Source organism: Pelmatolapia mariae, linkage group LG7 (assembly GCF_036321145.2).
Source record: "Pelmatolapia mariae isolate MD_Pm_ZW linkage group LG7, Pm_UMD_F_2, whole genome shotgun sequence".
Classification (NCBI taxonomy): Eukaryota; Metazoa; Chordata; class Actinopteri; order Cichliformes; family Cichlidae; genus Pelmatolapia; species Pelmatolapia mariae.
In genome coordinates, this window is record NC_086233.1 from 60365412 (window position 1) to 60381546 (window position 16135).

General features: G+C 38.7%; 1 protein-coding gene across 3 annotated transcripts; it reads right to left on the reverse strand.

Moving 5' to 3' along the window:
- Nucleotides 1-1164: 1164 nt before the first annotated feature.
- On the reverse strand, nucleotides 1165-15352 carry cry1b (cryptochrome circadian regulator 1b). 3 transcript variants are annotated; one of them, XM_063480056.1, is made up of 12 exons: nucleotides 15112-15352; nucleotides 14238-14709; nucleotides 8111-8219; nucleotides 7262-7404; nucleotides 6954-7138; nucleotides 6752-6840; nucleotides 6091-6231; nucleotides 5661-5972; nucleotides 5126-5277; nucleotides 3321-3523; nucleotides 2628-2765; nucleotides 1165-2241 (listed from the first exon to the last, which is right to left on the reverse strand). In XM_063480056.1, the coding sequence occupies exons 2-12, from the start codon at nucleotides 14393-14395 to the stop codon at nucleotides 2159-2161; spliced, it is 1713 nt and encodes a 570-aa protein (XP_063336126.1). In that variant the 5' UTR covers nucleotides 14396-14709; nucleotides 15112-15352; the 3' UTR covers nucleotides 1165-2158. The 3 variants fall into 3 exon arrangements, with proteins under 3 accessions (XP_063336126.1, XP_063336124.1, XP_063336125.1); XM_063480054.1 differs by lacking the exon at nucleotides 15112-15352 and adding an exon at nucleotides 14875-15047; XM_063480055.1 differs by lacking the exon at nucleotides 15112-15352 and adding an exon at nucleotides 14871-15047.
- Nucleotides 15353-16135: the final 783 nt, after the last annotated feature.

Consider the following 16135-nt stretch of genomic DNA (forward strand, 5'->3'; position numbering starts at 1 on the left):
TATTTTGCTTCCAAGGAGCAATGGTTCTCCAGCTGTTCTAAATGTCTTTCAGTTTTTCGTTGGTTCTTTGGACAATAGGTACCTTTTCAGTCATTTTCCGTACAGTCCTTGGACCTGACTATTTTCAAAGAAATTTGGTCGGTTTTTTTGTCCACTTAGCACTGACATCTCAATCATCAAGCTTAAAATAAGGTATCCAACTCCAGGGATAAACTAGGGTTGTGTATTGATTCCCAAATGGCTACAAGCTGAAAACTTGGCGTGGTGTGCAGTGCATCCTTAAAAAAAACAACAACAAAAACAACCAAAAAAAAAAAACCCTAAACAAACAATAAATAAATGTCCTCCAAGAAGCCTGGAAACCCATTCCTGAAGACTACTAAGCTTTCTTATTCAAGTCTTCAGGCTGTGTTGGCTTATATGCCTTGTATAAATGTATGCATACGTTTCAAGAAATCAACCATTTTCCTGTAAAATGAAGAAATGAGCCTCATAGGTCTGTATTCTAAATAAACACAACTGCTGGGATAAGATAAGATAACCTTTATTAGTCCCACACGTGGGAAATTAGTTTCACCCTTTCACAATGTCTGTTGCAACGTTTACAGCCTGAGTTTAAAGGTGGACAAACTTCATAAAGGATGCTGAGTGAACAACTTCTGCTTAAATGTTTTAATGCAGGTACCTGTTTTATCAGTAAAGGAGGGCCTGACATCATTTCTTACTCGTAGGTTTCAGACAAGTTTAGTGCAGATTCAGTAGGTCAGTGAATAAAGGGAAGGGCCTTTTGGCTAATCTGTCACCATGTAAATTGGATCTAACTGGTGGGTGAACTCCAACTTGGCACCAACCACACATTTCATAGACAAGCTGAAGTTTCACAGCAGGAAAAGCAGGTGTGTTAATGACAGCTTCATTCCTCTTAGGGGAGGTGTTGCCGTTATCCATACGGTTCCCTGGGACACTTGGAAGTGAATCATCGTGGTTAAAATGCCACAAGTGCTTAATTTATCAAGTCAATATGTCTGCTGTGAAACAAATTTGAGGAAGTGTCTGCCTTCTTCAATATTCCAACCTGAAGTAAAGAGTGAATAAAATTTGCATGAAATGAGTTACAGGAACAAACATCTGAGGTATTACAGCACATAAGAAATGAGAATGCAATAATATTTCATCCTTTATTTCAATACAATTGTAATGTGGTAATTGATACAAAAATAACATATTTATGATCACATGGGAGAGGGGGGGGGGCACATTTTCAGAGAACTTTTTTTTCCCCCAGAGTTTTTTTTTGGTAGCTGTATTTACAAAGGAATTTTGAGATCCTGTTACCAAATATACAAAAGTTGGAAATTAAAAAGAAATATTTACAAAACGTATGACGCCTTTTGTATGGCCTGCTTTAACAACGTGCTAACCTTATTTACAATCAATATTTTATGGATGTAATAATGATACTAAAGATACAGAGGGCTGTTAAAAATAAAAAGAAAGTTTGCCCAGGTCATTTTACTTTAAGTCAGTTTACTAAAAGTGAGTGATAGTGTCAGCTGAACACAAAAAAACTCCTACGGTTCTGTCACTCTAATGGGAATAGTTTTTTATTCTGACATTTTTACATATAGTGTGGAAGCTGAAGCATCAGATCAGGCTGTCTGAAAATCACTGATTGTGTTTCACCTTCCAATTAGAGCCTGATCATGTCCTAACATCATTAATGTGGAGTGTGGAGGGGGTAAAGCGCACTGGCTACTAGTTTCAGCATTTGTACAGTTACATATTGTAGTGGAAGACAATAGGTAGCTTCACAACATCCTGATGTGAAGATTTTACACTCAGCTGTATTTGCTGCTTTACCCCTTTTGCAGATTCCTTCTGTTAACTGTTCATCTGTTCCTGAGATCTATAATGTGTCCGATCGAGTCATGTTAACAGCTGACTGTTCCAAGTCCTGATAATTTGAATGTCACGTACTAAAGAGTTTTTAAGACTAAAAGTCAAAAGATAGAAGATAAATCCAGTTCCCCCCTCCCTTTCGTGCTCTACAATGGTTGGTACTTTTAGTTATTACTGTTCGTTATTTGGGGCAATGCAGGGGGGATGCTACCCAGATGATACAGACAGACTGAGGAATCCTTGTTCTGCCTTCAGCACCCTATTTACTCTGCTTCCAGGATTTAGAGCTGCTTTCAAGGGGAGTCTCTTCATGACGACGCTTCTGCACAGACTGTGCTCTTTCTGTTTTAAAAACATAACATACAATTAATTTGCAAACAAACCGCATATATGCCTATGCGCAAAATGTACAAAAATGCTAAATGTTCATTTTTTCAGTCCACAATTTTAGCTCGGGGCTCTTTATCAGTTTCCAGTAGCTTCTTGAGAACAACAGTAATTCAGCTGTCCTCTGTAATAAAGCCCAATCCTCAGTTTCTAGTTCTCAACAGTTATCAAAAAAGCCTACAGGTAGGGAATTCATATATTTGACATTACACTTCCTACCACTGCAGTCTCATGAGTATTTATTTTAGTGTGAGTCTGATGACTCTCAGAAATTGTATTTTGCAATAAATCAAGATTTTCAATGTTGTAGGTGTGACTATAAATAAATATTCAATACGTACCTGTTTGAGACATTCCCACCTGCACAGAGGGGTCTTTAGAGGACCCTCCTGGACCTTCATTGGTCACTGTGCTGACTGCTCTGGGATTAGTGCCATTTCCACCAAAGTTGGAATTGGCAGGAACTGTTGCCAGCAGACCTGTGAGACAACAAAAGCATTTCAAATTAAAATAGTTAAAATATTAACTATTGGTTTATTTTATTAAAAAAACAAAACAAAACCCAAAACAACTATTATTATTATTATTATTATTATTAGCAGCCCTGCAACAGACTGATGATGAGTGTCCAGGGTGATAGGCTCCAGCCCACTCGCGAAAATTGGATAATTGGAAGAAAATGAATTAGATGGATATTATTATTGATATTATTATTACTACTTCTGGGTTCAAACTGTTACCATGTGTCAAACATATTCTCTGTGTGTGGAGTTGCAGAGGTAATTTAATACAATGGTAGGAGTATTATGGAGATTCCAGCAGTCACCTGTACTTATGAGTTAGAATTTATCCTAATACATCCTAATGAAGGTATAATAAGGTTCTGTGCATTTATCAGGAGAAAAAAAAGTCATAGGACAAGATCAGTCATCCTCACAAACAGCAGATAAAATGTTTATCTGAATAAATACAGGTACACTTAGCAAAATAAATAATGCCATGACATTTAATTAGTATCTAGCTTGCATCCATACCCAGTCCTCTGTAGCAGGAAAGCTGCTGGTAAATCTGCTTCATTCTCTCAATGTTGATGCAACTGGCCTCAGCATGGTTCACCATGGGTTTGGGGTAGTGGACTCCTATGATGCACTTGGCTGCCTTTTGTACTTCATCTGGGGCATTCCAAGGGTCATAGATATATTTGGCTGGAAAACCCCTCAATATCGGCAAATAACGCCTGCAAGCAGACACAAAATCAGACGAAGATGACACAAAGTAGGACTGGGCGATATGACCCAAAATTCATATCTCGATAGATAGCGATATACGATATATATCTCGATATTTTTTAAAGCCATAAAGTAAGAACAAAAAGAGAGCTCTTAGTCAAAGCTGTGTCCCAAATCTCACATAGGCACTTTTATTAGCATACAGCGTAGATGTACAAGAAAAATTACTCAGAAATAAATTATCAGCATTTATTAAATAATAATGCTCCATAAATAAAATAAAACAATGTTGTTTGTGCGCATAACAAAAAGCTCACAATTGTGCAGTCAAAATGTAAACTAAAAGACGATGAGCATAATAACAAAGAGACAGATCTCGCAGCTGCTCTGTTCCCAAGTTCTACTGCGTGACTGACAGCCTGGAGTTTGAAATCCTCTTTGTAACCGTGTCTCTGAACAGGTGCCATTTGTGGTCCTTAAACACGCACAATACGGTAATATTACGTTGAAGCAGAGTAGGCATTACTCGCGAGGCTCCTCGGTAGCCGTAATGCTCCAACAATCCATCAAGCAGTGCAGCTTCGTAGCTTACCAAAGTCGTACTAAAGCGCTGTGTACCACATAAAATCGGTTCGCGGTCAGTAAACACAACCAGAATTCATACATAAGGTGCACTGTCGATTTTTGAGAAAATTTAAGGATTTTAGGGGTCAACGCGTTAGCACGGTTAGCTCGTTAACGCATTGACGCCGTCCAGCCCCACGCACGGGGCGATCCACGGTAACTCGTTAACAGAGATTTGCCCCGTTAATGCAGTTATGGCGTTAACGTCACGCTGACAGCACTAAAATAGTAATCTCCAAATGTTTTCTTTTTACCGACCAGCTCCTCTTTGATAGCTGCCGTGTCCGTCCTGTCGTTGCCTGCAGGTGAAGCGATGGGGGAGTTGTGTTCAGTGAAGGGGAGATGCGAGGCAGAGTAACGTTGTGTAGAGACAAAAGTGGACGAAAGAGAGACTTGCGGCTCCGCAAGTATAGTTATAACGTAACATAGACTATATCGATATAAACGATATTGTCACATCTCATATCTCGCATAAAAATATATTGAGATATTTAAAAACTCGATATATCGCCCAGTCCTAACACAATGTAATGTATACTAATGTAACAGACTGGTCTAAGTTCCTGGACGTACTGCATTTCATGTTACATTAGCTGGCACACATGCAGTTAATACTGTGGCTCAAAGTCAGTTCTTTTTGTCTCATGACTAATTTTCATCAGTGTTTACCAATTACACCACATGACTGTATCACATTTCATATTCAGGAGAACTTCTGTGGTGCAACACAGGCCACATTATCCCAAATACACTAACAATTATATAAAGTGCTAAACAAAGTTCAATGTTCACTTTTGTAATCTCGATGCAACCGAGACTAATTATTCCTCCCATGTGAGGCTACAAAAAAACCCCAAAAAACAAAACCCTCCCCACAAGTTAACCATGAGATTGTACTTAGTTACTTGAAATGACTGTAGGGGTACACAAATAGCCACACTATTGTTTCTATTTTCATGTGATACATCATAAAATGTCTCACTGACCGTATATAGTCGCCATTTGGGTCGGTGCGTCGTCCAAATCCGACGGGGCAGTAGCAGTGAAAAAACTGCTGGAAAAATGAACTGCAAGAAAGCCACATCCAGCTGCCAGCATTTACACTCCAGTCTGCATCCAAAAGCAACTCTTCAAAAACCTGTTTTAAAAAACAAACAAACAAACAAACAAACAAACAAACAAACAAACAAACAAACAAACAAACAAACATACAGAAAATGGTCAACAACAAATGAGAGCAAGAAGACAACAGCAAGGTACCCAATTTACTCTGACTCTTATTTAAGTGCACTTTTAAACAATGAATAATAACCAGAGTGACTCATATGCACTTAAATCTGGTGCAGGAAACATGATTTTGGCTTCACTGGACATAAAAATCTATAATAACCTTTCAGGATATTGTTCTTCAATAAGGCTGGGAATAAACCTGACTCCTGTACATCTTCAGAATTTTTTTTTTTTTGGGCTTTAGAAAATCTAGCCTGATGCAAGCACTTGTTCCCTTTTCTCTGTTCTTACCTTCATGCCTTCTTCCCAGCTGATCCAGAGGTCTCCCCTGGTGAGGAAACAAGCAACACCGTGCCTTGCCAAATGATGGATCCACCCCTCCTGTCTCAGCTGGGTCATAATAGCATCTATCCAAGGAAAGCCCGTTCGTCCTTCTGCCCACTTGGCCAGTGCCTCTGGGTTTCGGTCCCAGGGTATCTGGACACAAATGGGGTTGCCATCCATCTTGTCAAAGCAGGGGTTGTTGGTGGCAGTTGTATAGAAGAACTCTCTCCACAGCAGCTGGCCGTATAAGGACAGTGGTGGTGTGTGGTTCTTCTTGACCTGATGGGATGATGGACAGCTGATTTAGGCTTATGAAAGAAAAAAAATACAAATTTGAAAACAGACACTAAAGCCTCTAAGCCCAACAAATATAATACTAATACTATGGTATTAGTACTTTTCTGTAGAGATCAGTAAGTTTGAAGTAGAAGAGCCGGCATGAGAGACATCCAAAGCGCAGGTAGGGGCTGAGGCCTGTTGGACTGGCCAGCAGAGAGTTAGCGTTCATACGTGGACGCTCAAAGTTTGCAACCCAGGCCTGTTTAAAAAAAAAAAAAAAAAAAAAAAAAAAAAAGGTTAGTCAGCTTCATCTGAATAACTGACAATAAATGAGATGTGACATTTCTGAGTCTCCAACAGCAATACTTAACCTTCAATAAAGTCACTACTGAAGATCATTAATGACGACAAATGACAGATATTACACTCTTGTTGTAGCTCAGTACAAAAAAAAAATTAATAATAATTAAGCGCAAAATAATGCAAGAGGAACTCAGCTGGTTTGATACTGGAAGTAATATGAGGAAAAAGAGAAAAAGCAAACTGGATTACTGACCCCTATGCACATGGTGTACTATGTTAAGAGCAATAAAGAAATGTAGTCAAAAATCTGAGAAATCGCGATCATCCAGTTAAAGTGCATATTTCTCTTACACCTGTATACACACTGAACAATTCACTGCACATGTAAGGAAGACATTTCTTTTTTTTAAGACATAAAGCCTGAGGAAGTTTCTAAATTAGTTTTTCACTTTGTTCTCAGTAAGATGTATTTTTACCTTCCGCTCAAGATGCCGCTCAAGCCTCATGAGGGCTTCAGTTTCTCCTCCAGGCCATACTGCTGTGGTTAAACCCTCTGTCTCAAAACCTGAAAAAGTACCATATTCAACTTAAAAACTGCAGTTTGCCCCCAACTCTGACACTGATGGATGATAGAAAAGGCAACAATGTATTAACGTGTACATAAACACAAAAACTTACCAAGCTCTTCAAGGGAGGGCACCCCAAACTTTTCATCATGGTCTTCACTGATTGGTGTGACACAGTTTTTAAGAACCTCAGATGTGATCGTCTCCGCTGGCATCTCGACGGCATCCATTCGATTTATTACAGCCTGGAAGCGTTTGTAGGTGAGTGGAGGCAGATTGCCATTAAGTTCTATAATCCTATGAAAGAGAAAAATGTATTAAAAGGCAGTCCCTGCAGAGAGAGTAGGTGGTCACAATCTGCCTTAAAACTGGTTCATTACTATGAGACTTTCAGCTTAATTACTCTATACAGTCACTCACTTGTCCAGATTGTAGAGGGTGTGTGAAATCCGCACCGTGACCTCCACCCCAGCCTCATTGGCTAGTTTTTGGATGGCAGCGTCACGTTCCTTGCCAAAAGGCTCAGAGTCATATTCATAAGATAAACGGTTTATCTGCCATTCCTAGGTAACAAAGAAACACAGTAGTGTTTACACATCTGCTGCATTTTATTGAATGCACGCAACATTTGAAAGTCACTGACAGCAAAATGAAACGGTGACCTAAAATCGCATACAGTTCATTTCATACACAACTAGAAACATGTGTTTTTCTAACAAATATATATACATTGATATTTGGGAATATCAGATTTTTCAGTCTGAACATCCATGTAATAACTTTGGATCTCCTTTGTTTAAGTTCAGCAGTCACAATTTTGCACCTATATATATATATCTCTATCTATCTATCTATATATATCTCTATCTATCTATCTATATATATCTCTATCTATCTATCTATCTATCTATCTATATATATATATATATATATATATCTCTCTCTCTCTCTCTATATCTCTCTCTCTCTCTCTATATCTCTCTCTCTATATCTCTCTCTCTCTCTCTCTCTCTCTCTCTCTCTCTCTCTCTCTCTCTCTCTCTCTCTCTCTCTCTCTCTCTCTCTCTCTCTCTCTCTCTCTCTCTCTCTCTCTCTCTCTCTCTCTCTCTCTCTCTCTCTCTCTCTCTCTCTCTCTCTCTCTCTCTATCTATCTATCTATCTATATATATATATATATATATATATATATATATCTCCCTTTCATTATATTAGGTTTATTTGAAGTAAAAGTAAAGTGCAGGACTGCATCTTCTACTCCAAAACTCGTACCTTAAACAGACGAGGGAAGACATCTGTAGGCTGGCCTCTAATGACAAACAAGCGGGAGTTGAGTTTGCGCAGGCTGGCATCCAAGTCTTCTAAACAGTGCAGCAAAAACCTATTTATTAAAAAAAGCAAACAAAAGAATTAAAAGAAAAACCCCAGAAGGATCAAATAATTGGCTACAACTGATCAATTAAGTAAAACCGTATCAGTCTCATATGACCACTGATAACAGGCACAAGGAATGGAAAAGTTGTAATAGACTACAATTAATAAATTCAGTATAGAAATAGTTTTTTAGTAGATTAAACATTTCTCCCATAAAACAACATGCAACAAGCTCTCTGGTACCCTCACTCATGACTTTTAATACCTGAATATAGATGTTTTCTGATGACTATGAGAGTTTCCATTTTTTCAAGGGCAGAGATCACCTTCACTAATTTCTGCTATCATTTTGGGTTATCTTAGCAGGTTCTAAGGTCTAAAAAGCTAAATATTTGACAATACGGTGCCAGACGTTTTTAAAAGTGGAAAGGTTCAAATGCACCATGTTGCACTGTTGCATGTCCAACAATGCATTATGTTGGATTGCCAAAACTTGAGTATTTTGCATTTGTGGATAGAAAACACACACAAAAAACTAACATATTTCCATTACAGTACCACAATCATCAGAAAAAAAAACTAATTTTAGAACATCACTGATGACATCATGAGATATGGACAAAACACAATAAATAAACAGCAGACAGTTTCTTTCAGCAACATAGATACTGCAGTGTATTAATGTGAACATGCAGCCCTCTTCTGGTGAAACTGCTGTAAATATTACTGGCAAAAAAGCAGAACATGTATACTGTAGGAGCATTCATGACTTATGCCTTTAAACAAACATTTTCTCGACAATTTCTCTACAAACCCAGCAGCAAAACAAAAACCCCCCCACCCACCCCCCCAAAAGAGTACCATATTCAACCATATTCAACAAACATCTAACATAATTTAAAAAAATAAGAAAATCCTTAAGTCATGTCCATGGTCTTCCATTAACATCTGAGTGGCATTTGTATAGTAACTGACACTTAAACCACAACCTAAAAATAATAATTGCTTTATTACTAGGATTTCATGATATAATTCAAGATCTAATAAAGAGTTTGGCTTTGGCAAGCAGATAGAGTAAATTTAAAAAAAAAAGAAAAGTTATCAGCACACTACCTATAGCTTCTGACAAATACTCTCATGCCTTCATATCCTCATTTAATACACTCGAGTTATTATCCACAAGAGTTTTAACAAAGGCTCTCTTATCTTCTAATTCTACAAATTAAAAACCCTTTAACTGTATGGAAGTAATGAAGTAATGATACATTATGGAAGTAATGTATCATAATACTCCCACAGATTACAGTATTTCTTAATTTCCCATTGTTACACTGGTCTTCCCTTCTGACACTCCCTCGATATTCCTTTCTGGGTCACACTGACCTATAATCACTTCTGGAGAGGCTTCCCCTCCTCTCTCTGTGCTGCAGTGTGCGTCTGCTGTATTGTGGCAGTGGAAATGGGTGTGTTTGATGGTTAGTGGAGTCAACGATGTGTCAGAGCTGAGCTTGAAGAGACTTGAAAACTGACTAATGTGCAGCTGGTGAAGTTCTGCTCCAGTTTAGTGTCTCTATATGTGCATGTGTGCAGTATTAGAAATTGTGCTGTCTTCCATTTACCTTGCAAATCTTCCTGCTCACTGCAGTTTTCTGCTACTAGATTTAGCTTAACACTCTAGCACTGCTTGCCCAGATCAGCTTAACTCCCTACTTTCTGAATTCTGTTCTGTCTGGTCAGCTTCCCTCAGTAAACCTCTGCTCCACTAACCCTAGTATGCTTCTCTGTCTCACCACTCCAGCTCCCATTCTGAGCCATTCAGACCAATCTGAGGTCACAATAATCACCTTTTATTTACAACCAGTTTTTTCTGTGCCTAATTTTCCCTTTCAGTTTAGTGCTTTGTGTAACAGAGTGTATCCAAGGTTAAAACACGGGTTTTCTTCAGCATTTAGTGAAAATAAATAATCCATCATTTTTTCCATTAAGGCTCACAAGCTACAAAGCACAAATTACTGACCAGTTTGTCTCCATTTTCATGTTGAAACAATACAAGACAGGGAGAGCACTTCCATAAGAACTCAAACATATTCCATTCAATCTAAATCAGTGTACCAGTGTGTAGTAAAACTAAGCAGTTATAGTTGCTTGCAACATTGTGAACATGGACGTATGGGATAAGCTAAAAATAGTGTGCACGTAATAACACAAATGACATGGTATAGCTGACTAAAGGGGTGTTTGTGTTTAATATAGGTCAAAGCAGTGAGGATGGGTGATGTAATGACCATAACAACATACTGACCCAGATTTGCAGCCCCTGATTCAGGGTTGAACAGCAGAGTCAGTAAGCAGGAAAAAATAGCTTGTCAGAGTGGCTGGGCAGCAAGCTTACTGCCTGCAACCTTTATATGTCCTTCTTTGGATATAAATGGTGAAAGCCCTCTCTCTCACTCATAGGCTCAGTAATAAATAAATAAGTAATAAATATTTTTTTAACCACAGTGAACTGATTTTAAAGACAAAAAGAGCTGGACACTGGTGCAGCATGTGACTAGTAATGTAATGTAACATATGAACATCTGCAATAAATAAATATAGCAAAAATAATTCACTCACTGCTTTTTTGTAACATATGCACTGTGTGCAGCTTCCCCCAAGATCCACTGACTATCAAACTGAAACTGTAATGTCAAAGAGTGGGTTTAAAGAGAATGAATAAAGTTTTGTAGATTTTTACAATTAACCATCAACAATATCATCATTATTTTTTAAATTACTAAATCTGATGAAAATTATTTGAGGATTCTGGGAAGAAAAAAAAAATACTATAAAACAAGAAAAAAATATTACCAACTAGTTGGAATTGGCCAAGATCTTGGTCACTAAAGCAGCTCAAGGTGAAAACAGCTGTTGTTTCAAGACAAACTGCCACAGCTGACATATCCTCTACAAAATGCCCTGTGTAGAGGAGTTAGTGAAACAAACTGATCAGCCATCTTCTTGCGTCTTGTCGTGCAACATACATCTTCTTGCGTCTTGTCGTGCAACATACATCTTCTTGCGTCTTGTCGTGCAACATACATCTTCTTGCGTCTTGTCGTGCAACATACATCTTCTTGCGTCTTGTCGTGCAACATACATCTTCTTGCGTCTTGTCGTGCAACATACATCTTCTTGCGTCTTGTCGTGCAACATACATCTTCTTTATTGCGGGTGTGAGGGTGTAGCCATTGGTACCCATGCATCTGCTTATTGCCAGTATTTTCTACAAATCTTGCCAACTCTTCCAGGTTTGTGCGTTTTTTTCCTTCTGGCCAGATGCAGCTTTCTGCACCATCTTTTCCAACTCGTCTACAAAAGGCATTTTGTAGAGAAAATGTCAGCCTTGGCAGTTTGTCTTGAAACAGTAATGTCCACACTTTGAAATTTTACTCAAAATAGTATGTAGTAATAGCGGCAGGCTTAAAAAAACAACAACAACAACAACATTAATCATAATGTTATAGTTCATTCATACGTCTGTCTTAATGCAGTGTTACTCATCCACAAAACACCCAGGAAACTTCAAGCTGCATGGTGCAGAAAACAGGTGTGACTGGCACATGCAGGTGCTGATTGAGGCTCGATTTAGACTTCTGCAGGGGATCCTTGCAGAGCCTACAATATGCCCTATGTAAGTGGCTGAGGACGTTGCCGTGTACATTATGTATTAATTGTCATATGGGCGTGTACTGGTGTTTTAGCCAGTAGAGACAGATAAAATGATGGGACTTTTCACCTCCTGGGTCCCCTACTGTTTTTCATCATGTTTTTTTTAAGATTCTAGATTCCCTCACATCTACTCCTACAGTTTCAGCAATTTCACTCCAGGAATTTGCTGATATGTGTCCTTATACTAAAGCTATGATTATTATCCCTTGTACTGAGATGATGATGATGATGGTGGTGTGACTGTCATCCTCTCACTGAGGTTCAAAAAGTGTGGCAAAAAAAGCACCTGGAGATGCACAGCAGAAATCAACAATAAATTTCCTGCTGAAATATAAATCCCCATTAGGTAGCATTTTATTTGTTCTGAATTCTATTAACACAAATTTTTAATATTGGTTGGGGCTAAAATTGTGATCAATATTAAAATTTGATTAATGTCCAGCCTTACAAGGGAAACTATTCGGGCAGATTTATGCTTTAAGGGGACACATTCAATATTTTGTCCATGACACAATATGGTCCTCTCTCAATGTTGTACTCATTTTCCAATTACGTGTACCTTTGCTGTTGGAAGAGGACCAAATAATAGGCATAAAATTATAACATTGCAGCAAATCAATGCTTAAAAAACAGCTGCAAAGTACCACCCCCTAAAGAATGAATGTAAATATTTTAAAACTACTATTTTAACGACTTGTCTGCCTGATCAAAATGAGCACTTTTTTGTTCAATCAAATTCCCATCATCTATGGAAAGATGTGCAATTACATAATTCTCCATTCTGAATTAGATAAGTGCTTCAGAAAACAAACCAAACGTTTTTTAATAAAACAGTACGCTAGTTAGTTAATGTTAGAGAGCCACTTTGCCCTGCTTCTCTCCTCTTTAACTCTTCTACAAAACGTGGTGGAGTAACACCTTGCTAGTACTGTGTTGGCTCCCCCTTTGCCTTCAGAACTTTCTTAATTTTGTGCCAGTTTAAACAAGGTGCTAGAAACATTCCCGAGGGAGTTCCATATTAACATGACAGCGTCGCACAACTGTTGCAGACTGGGCAACTCCACATCCATCATGCAAATCTCCCATTCCACCACATCCCCAAGGTGCTCTACTGGATAGAGATCTAGTACATGTGGATGGCAACTGAGTACTGTGAACTCATGTGATGTTCAAGAAACCAGTTTGAGATCATCTGAGCTTTGTCACTTGGTGGAAGCAGCCATCATAAGATGATCACTCTGTGGTCATAAAAGGATTGACACGGTCAGCAACAATACTGAGATAGGCTGTGGCATTTAAACAATGGTCAGGTACTAAGGGATCCAAACTGTATGAAGAAAATACTCTCCAGGATAAATTCATGCTTTTATGTTGTTTACACCAATCTTTGCGTAGCTTGAGTTTCTCATTTTTAAGCTTAGTGTTAAAAACTTCAGACCTGCTGAAGTCTTTTGTTGTTACAGTCCATCTGCTTCAAGGTTTGACATGTTGTGTGTTCAGAAATGCTCTTCTACATACCTTGGGTGTAATGACTGGTTATCTGACTTGTTGTTACAATACCCACAAGTGTGGTCATTCTCCGCTGATCTACGCAACTCACTCTAACTGGGTATTTTCTCTTTTTCAAACAACTGTCTGTAACTAAGGATAGCTGTACTGGAAAATCACAGTAGATCAGTATTTTCTGAACTACTCAGACCAGCCCATCTGGTCTCGACAACCACGCCACATTAAAATGCACTTAAATCATGTTTCTTTCCCATTCTGACGAGTCACTTAAACTTTATCAAGTCATCTTGACCCTGTCTATATGCCTAAAAGCATTAGGTTGCAGCCATGCAATTGTCTGATATTTGTAGATATTTGTGTTAGAAAGCAGCTGAACAAGTGTAAGCAACGAAGTGAAGAGAGAGTGTATGCAGTTAGTGAAGATAAAGGTTACATCTAAAACAATATTAAGTTTTGATTGGGTGATTGCTAAAAATACCACAGGTCTTGATACTAAGCAACTATAACCAGGGATTAGGTTTGACCTAAACACCCTTTGACAATTGAAAGCACACCATATTGTGTGGAGATGCAGTTCTCCACAGGTCTTAAGAATCTAAATAATATGAACTTTGTGACAGGCGCTTAAGGATTAAATGACCAATTGTTATGATTAGGTTTATAAAGTAAATGAAGATGTTTGCCTCAAAGTCCATGTTATCTAGATTCAAGTTTAAACTACGAATACCAAGAACAAACCTTTAACCCACATAACACTCCTATATACCCATACTTAAAAGCTAAAGCAGCATGTGACCCATCTTACCTCCACCTGTTGATGCCCACATTGGAGGATCCAGCGAACCAGGGGTCTAGGATATAAATACAACGAAGGGTGTCCGATCCCTGGATAGAGTCTTTCAGAGACGGGTTGTCATGCAGCCGTAGTCCCTTCCTGAACCAGTGGATGGTATTGACCACCATGTCGCCGCCCTTATTTTTTTTACCACTAGTGGGGTGAAAAAGGTATTAAGGAGTTCCCACAAACAACAAACGACGCCCTCTAACGTTGTTCTGTGGCAAAAACAAAGTCACAAATACACATCCGAGGCCGAAGTAGCTTTAAAGCTGCTCTGCGTTCCTGGATGGCGATAAAGGTTTGACGGACCTTAACCTAGCTCCATGAATTTATCCACAGCGTTGGGTCTACTGACCAGCAATGAATGCATGTGTAGAAAGGTGGAAACCGCAGCTGACGCAGAAAAGGGCTGCAACTCTTCTCTCAATTAGCAGCAACGCTGAAATGGAATAATTCAACATGATTAAGTTCGAAAACAGAACATTAACAGCATCAAACGATGTTTCAAATGTATTGTTTTGATGAGCTAACACACAGCGCTTGTGCGAAGGCCATATAAAATATGCTAGTAGTTAGCAAAACGTACAAACGCGTACATACTTACGTTTTGTTGCCACAAACGGGGTTAGTATGCACAAATTCAACGCTCTCTCGACCTTACTAACATATTAAACACTGTACATAAACTACATCACCAGCCTAAGTCGGCCATGCAAGATGTCCTCGTTATCAACATCTCCACCCACAGGAATACGCAGGGCTGAAAGGAGCGACGTGATTGGCCAGAATTAAACGTTATGCAACGTGTCCCCCGTCACGTTTCCATAATGTGCTTTCTTACCTCTGCTTACGCGTCATCTGCAGTTATTTTTAAATGTTCCACCATCGATTTCGATGTTTTCTCGATACAATCTCCAGCAAACTCCGTTTTTAAGCGAAAACCCCGAAAATATCGTCTAAACTGGGAGATTAACGGCAGCTAATGGGAGACTTCGGTTTCAGTTATGTGGTATACCCACAAGTACCCGGATGATCACATGCCGCGCGGCAAGGCCAGCTTCTGAACAGGTGTGCTCGATTCTTTTTCGTGACCGCGCCGCAACCGTGCGTTTGGTCGGACATAACTAACCCCGCCCATTGTCATCATCAGCGGTAATCTCTAACCAATGTGTACCCCGTGAGCCACGTTAAATTACATAAATACTTAAGATGTGACATGGCATCAGCAGTTGTTAATACATAACATTTGCTGCAGAGTTAAGTACTACTATTACTATTGCACAGAGCTTCTCTAATTGGTTTGGACATGAATTAGATTGTTTTTGTGTGACAACTTTGATTACAATAAATAAATTGCAAGTTTTATTTGAATTTTGTCTTAATTTCATGGCAGTTGTGTCTAAAGTCTGTAAAACGACACTGGCATTACATGAAAACTGGGCAAATAAGTTGAAGATACCCTTTAAATAATACTGGCAATTTACAGTCTGGCAAAAGCAATGTAGCTGTTGGTCACGTGGGTTGCTAATGCCACATTAGAGGGCACAGTGAAATTTTGTTGATATCACACATTTGACTTGACAAGCTGTTCATTTCACAGTGATAGCAAAACTTTGAGGTGATGACATACTTTATCATTTTTTAATGATAAAGTACAAACTTACACCATAGTTGTGATTTAATTGATTTAAATGACACTTTTATTAAATAACCAAAACTGGGCCCACATAGATTGTACTCCTAGCAGGGCTGGGGTGTACATTTGTCATAACTGGGTATCCTTTGGCTCTGAGTGAGGTACAGGGTTACTATATCAAGACTAGATTAAAATGAGGTGTTAAATGGTATTCATTTCTAAGCTTTTT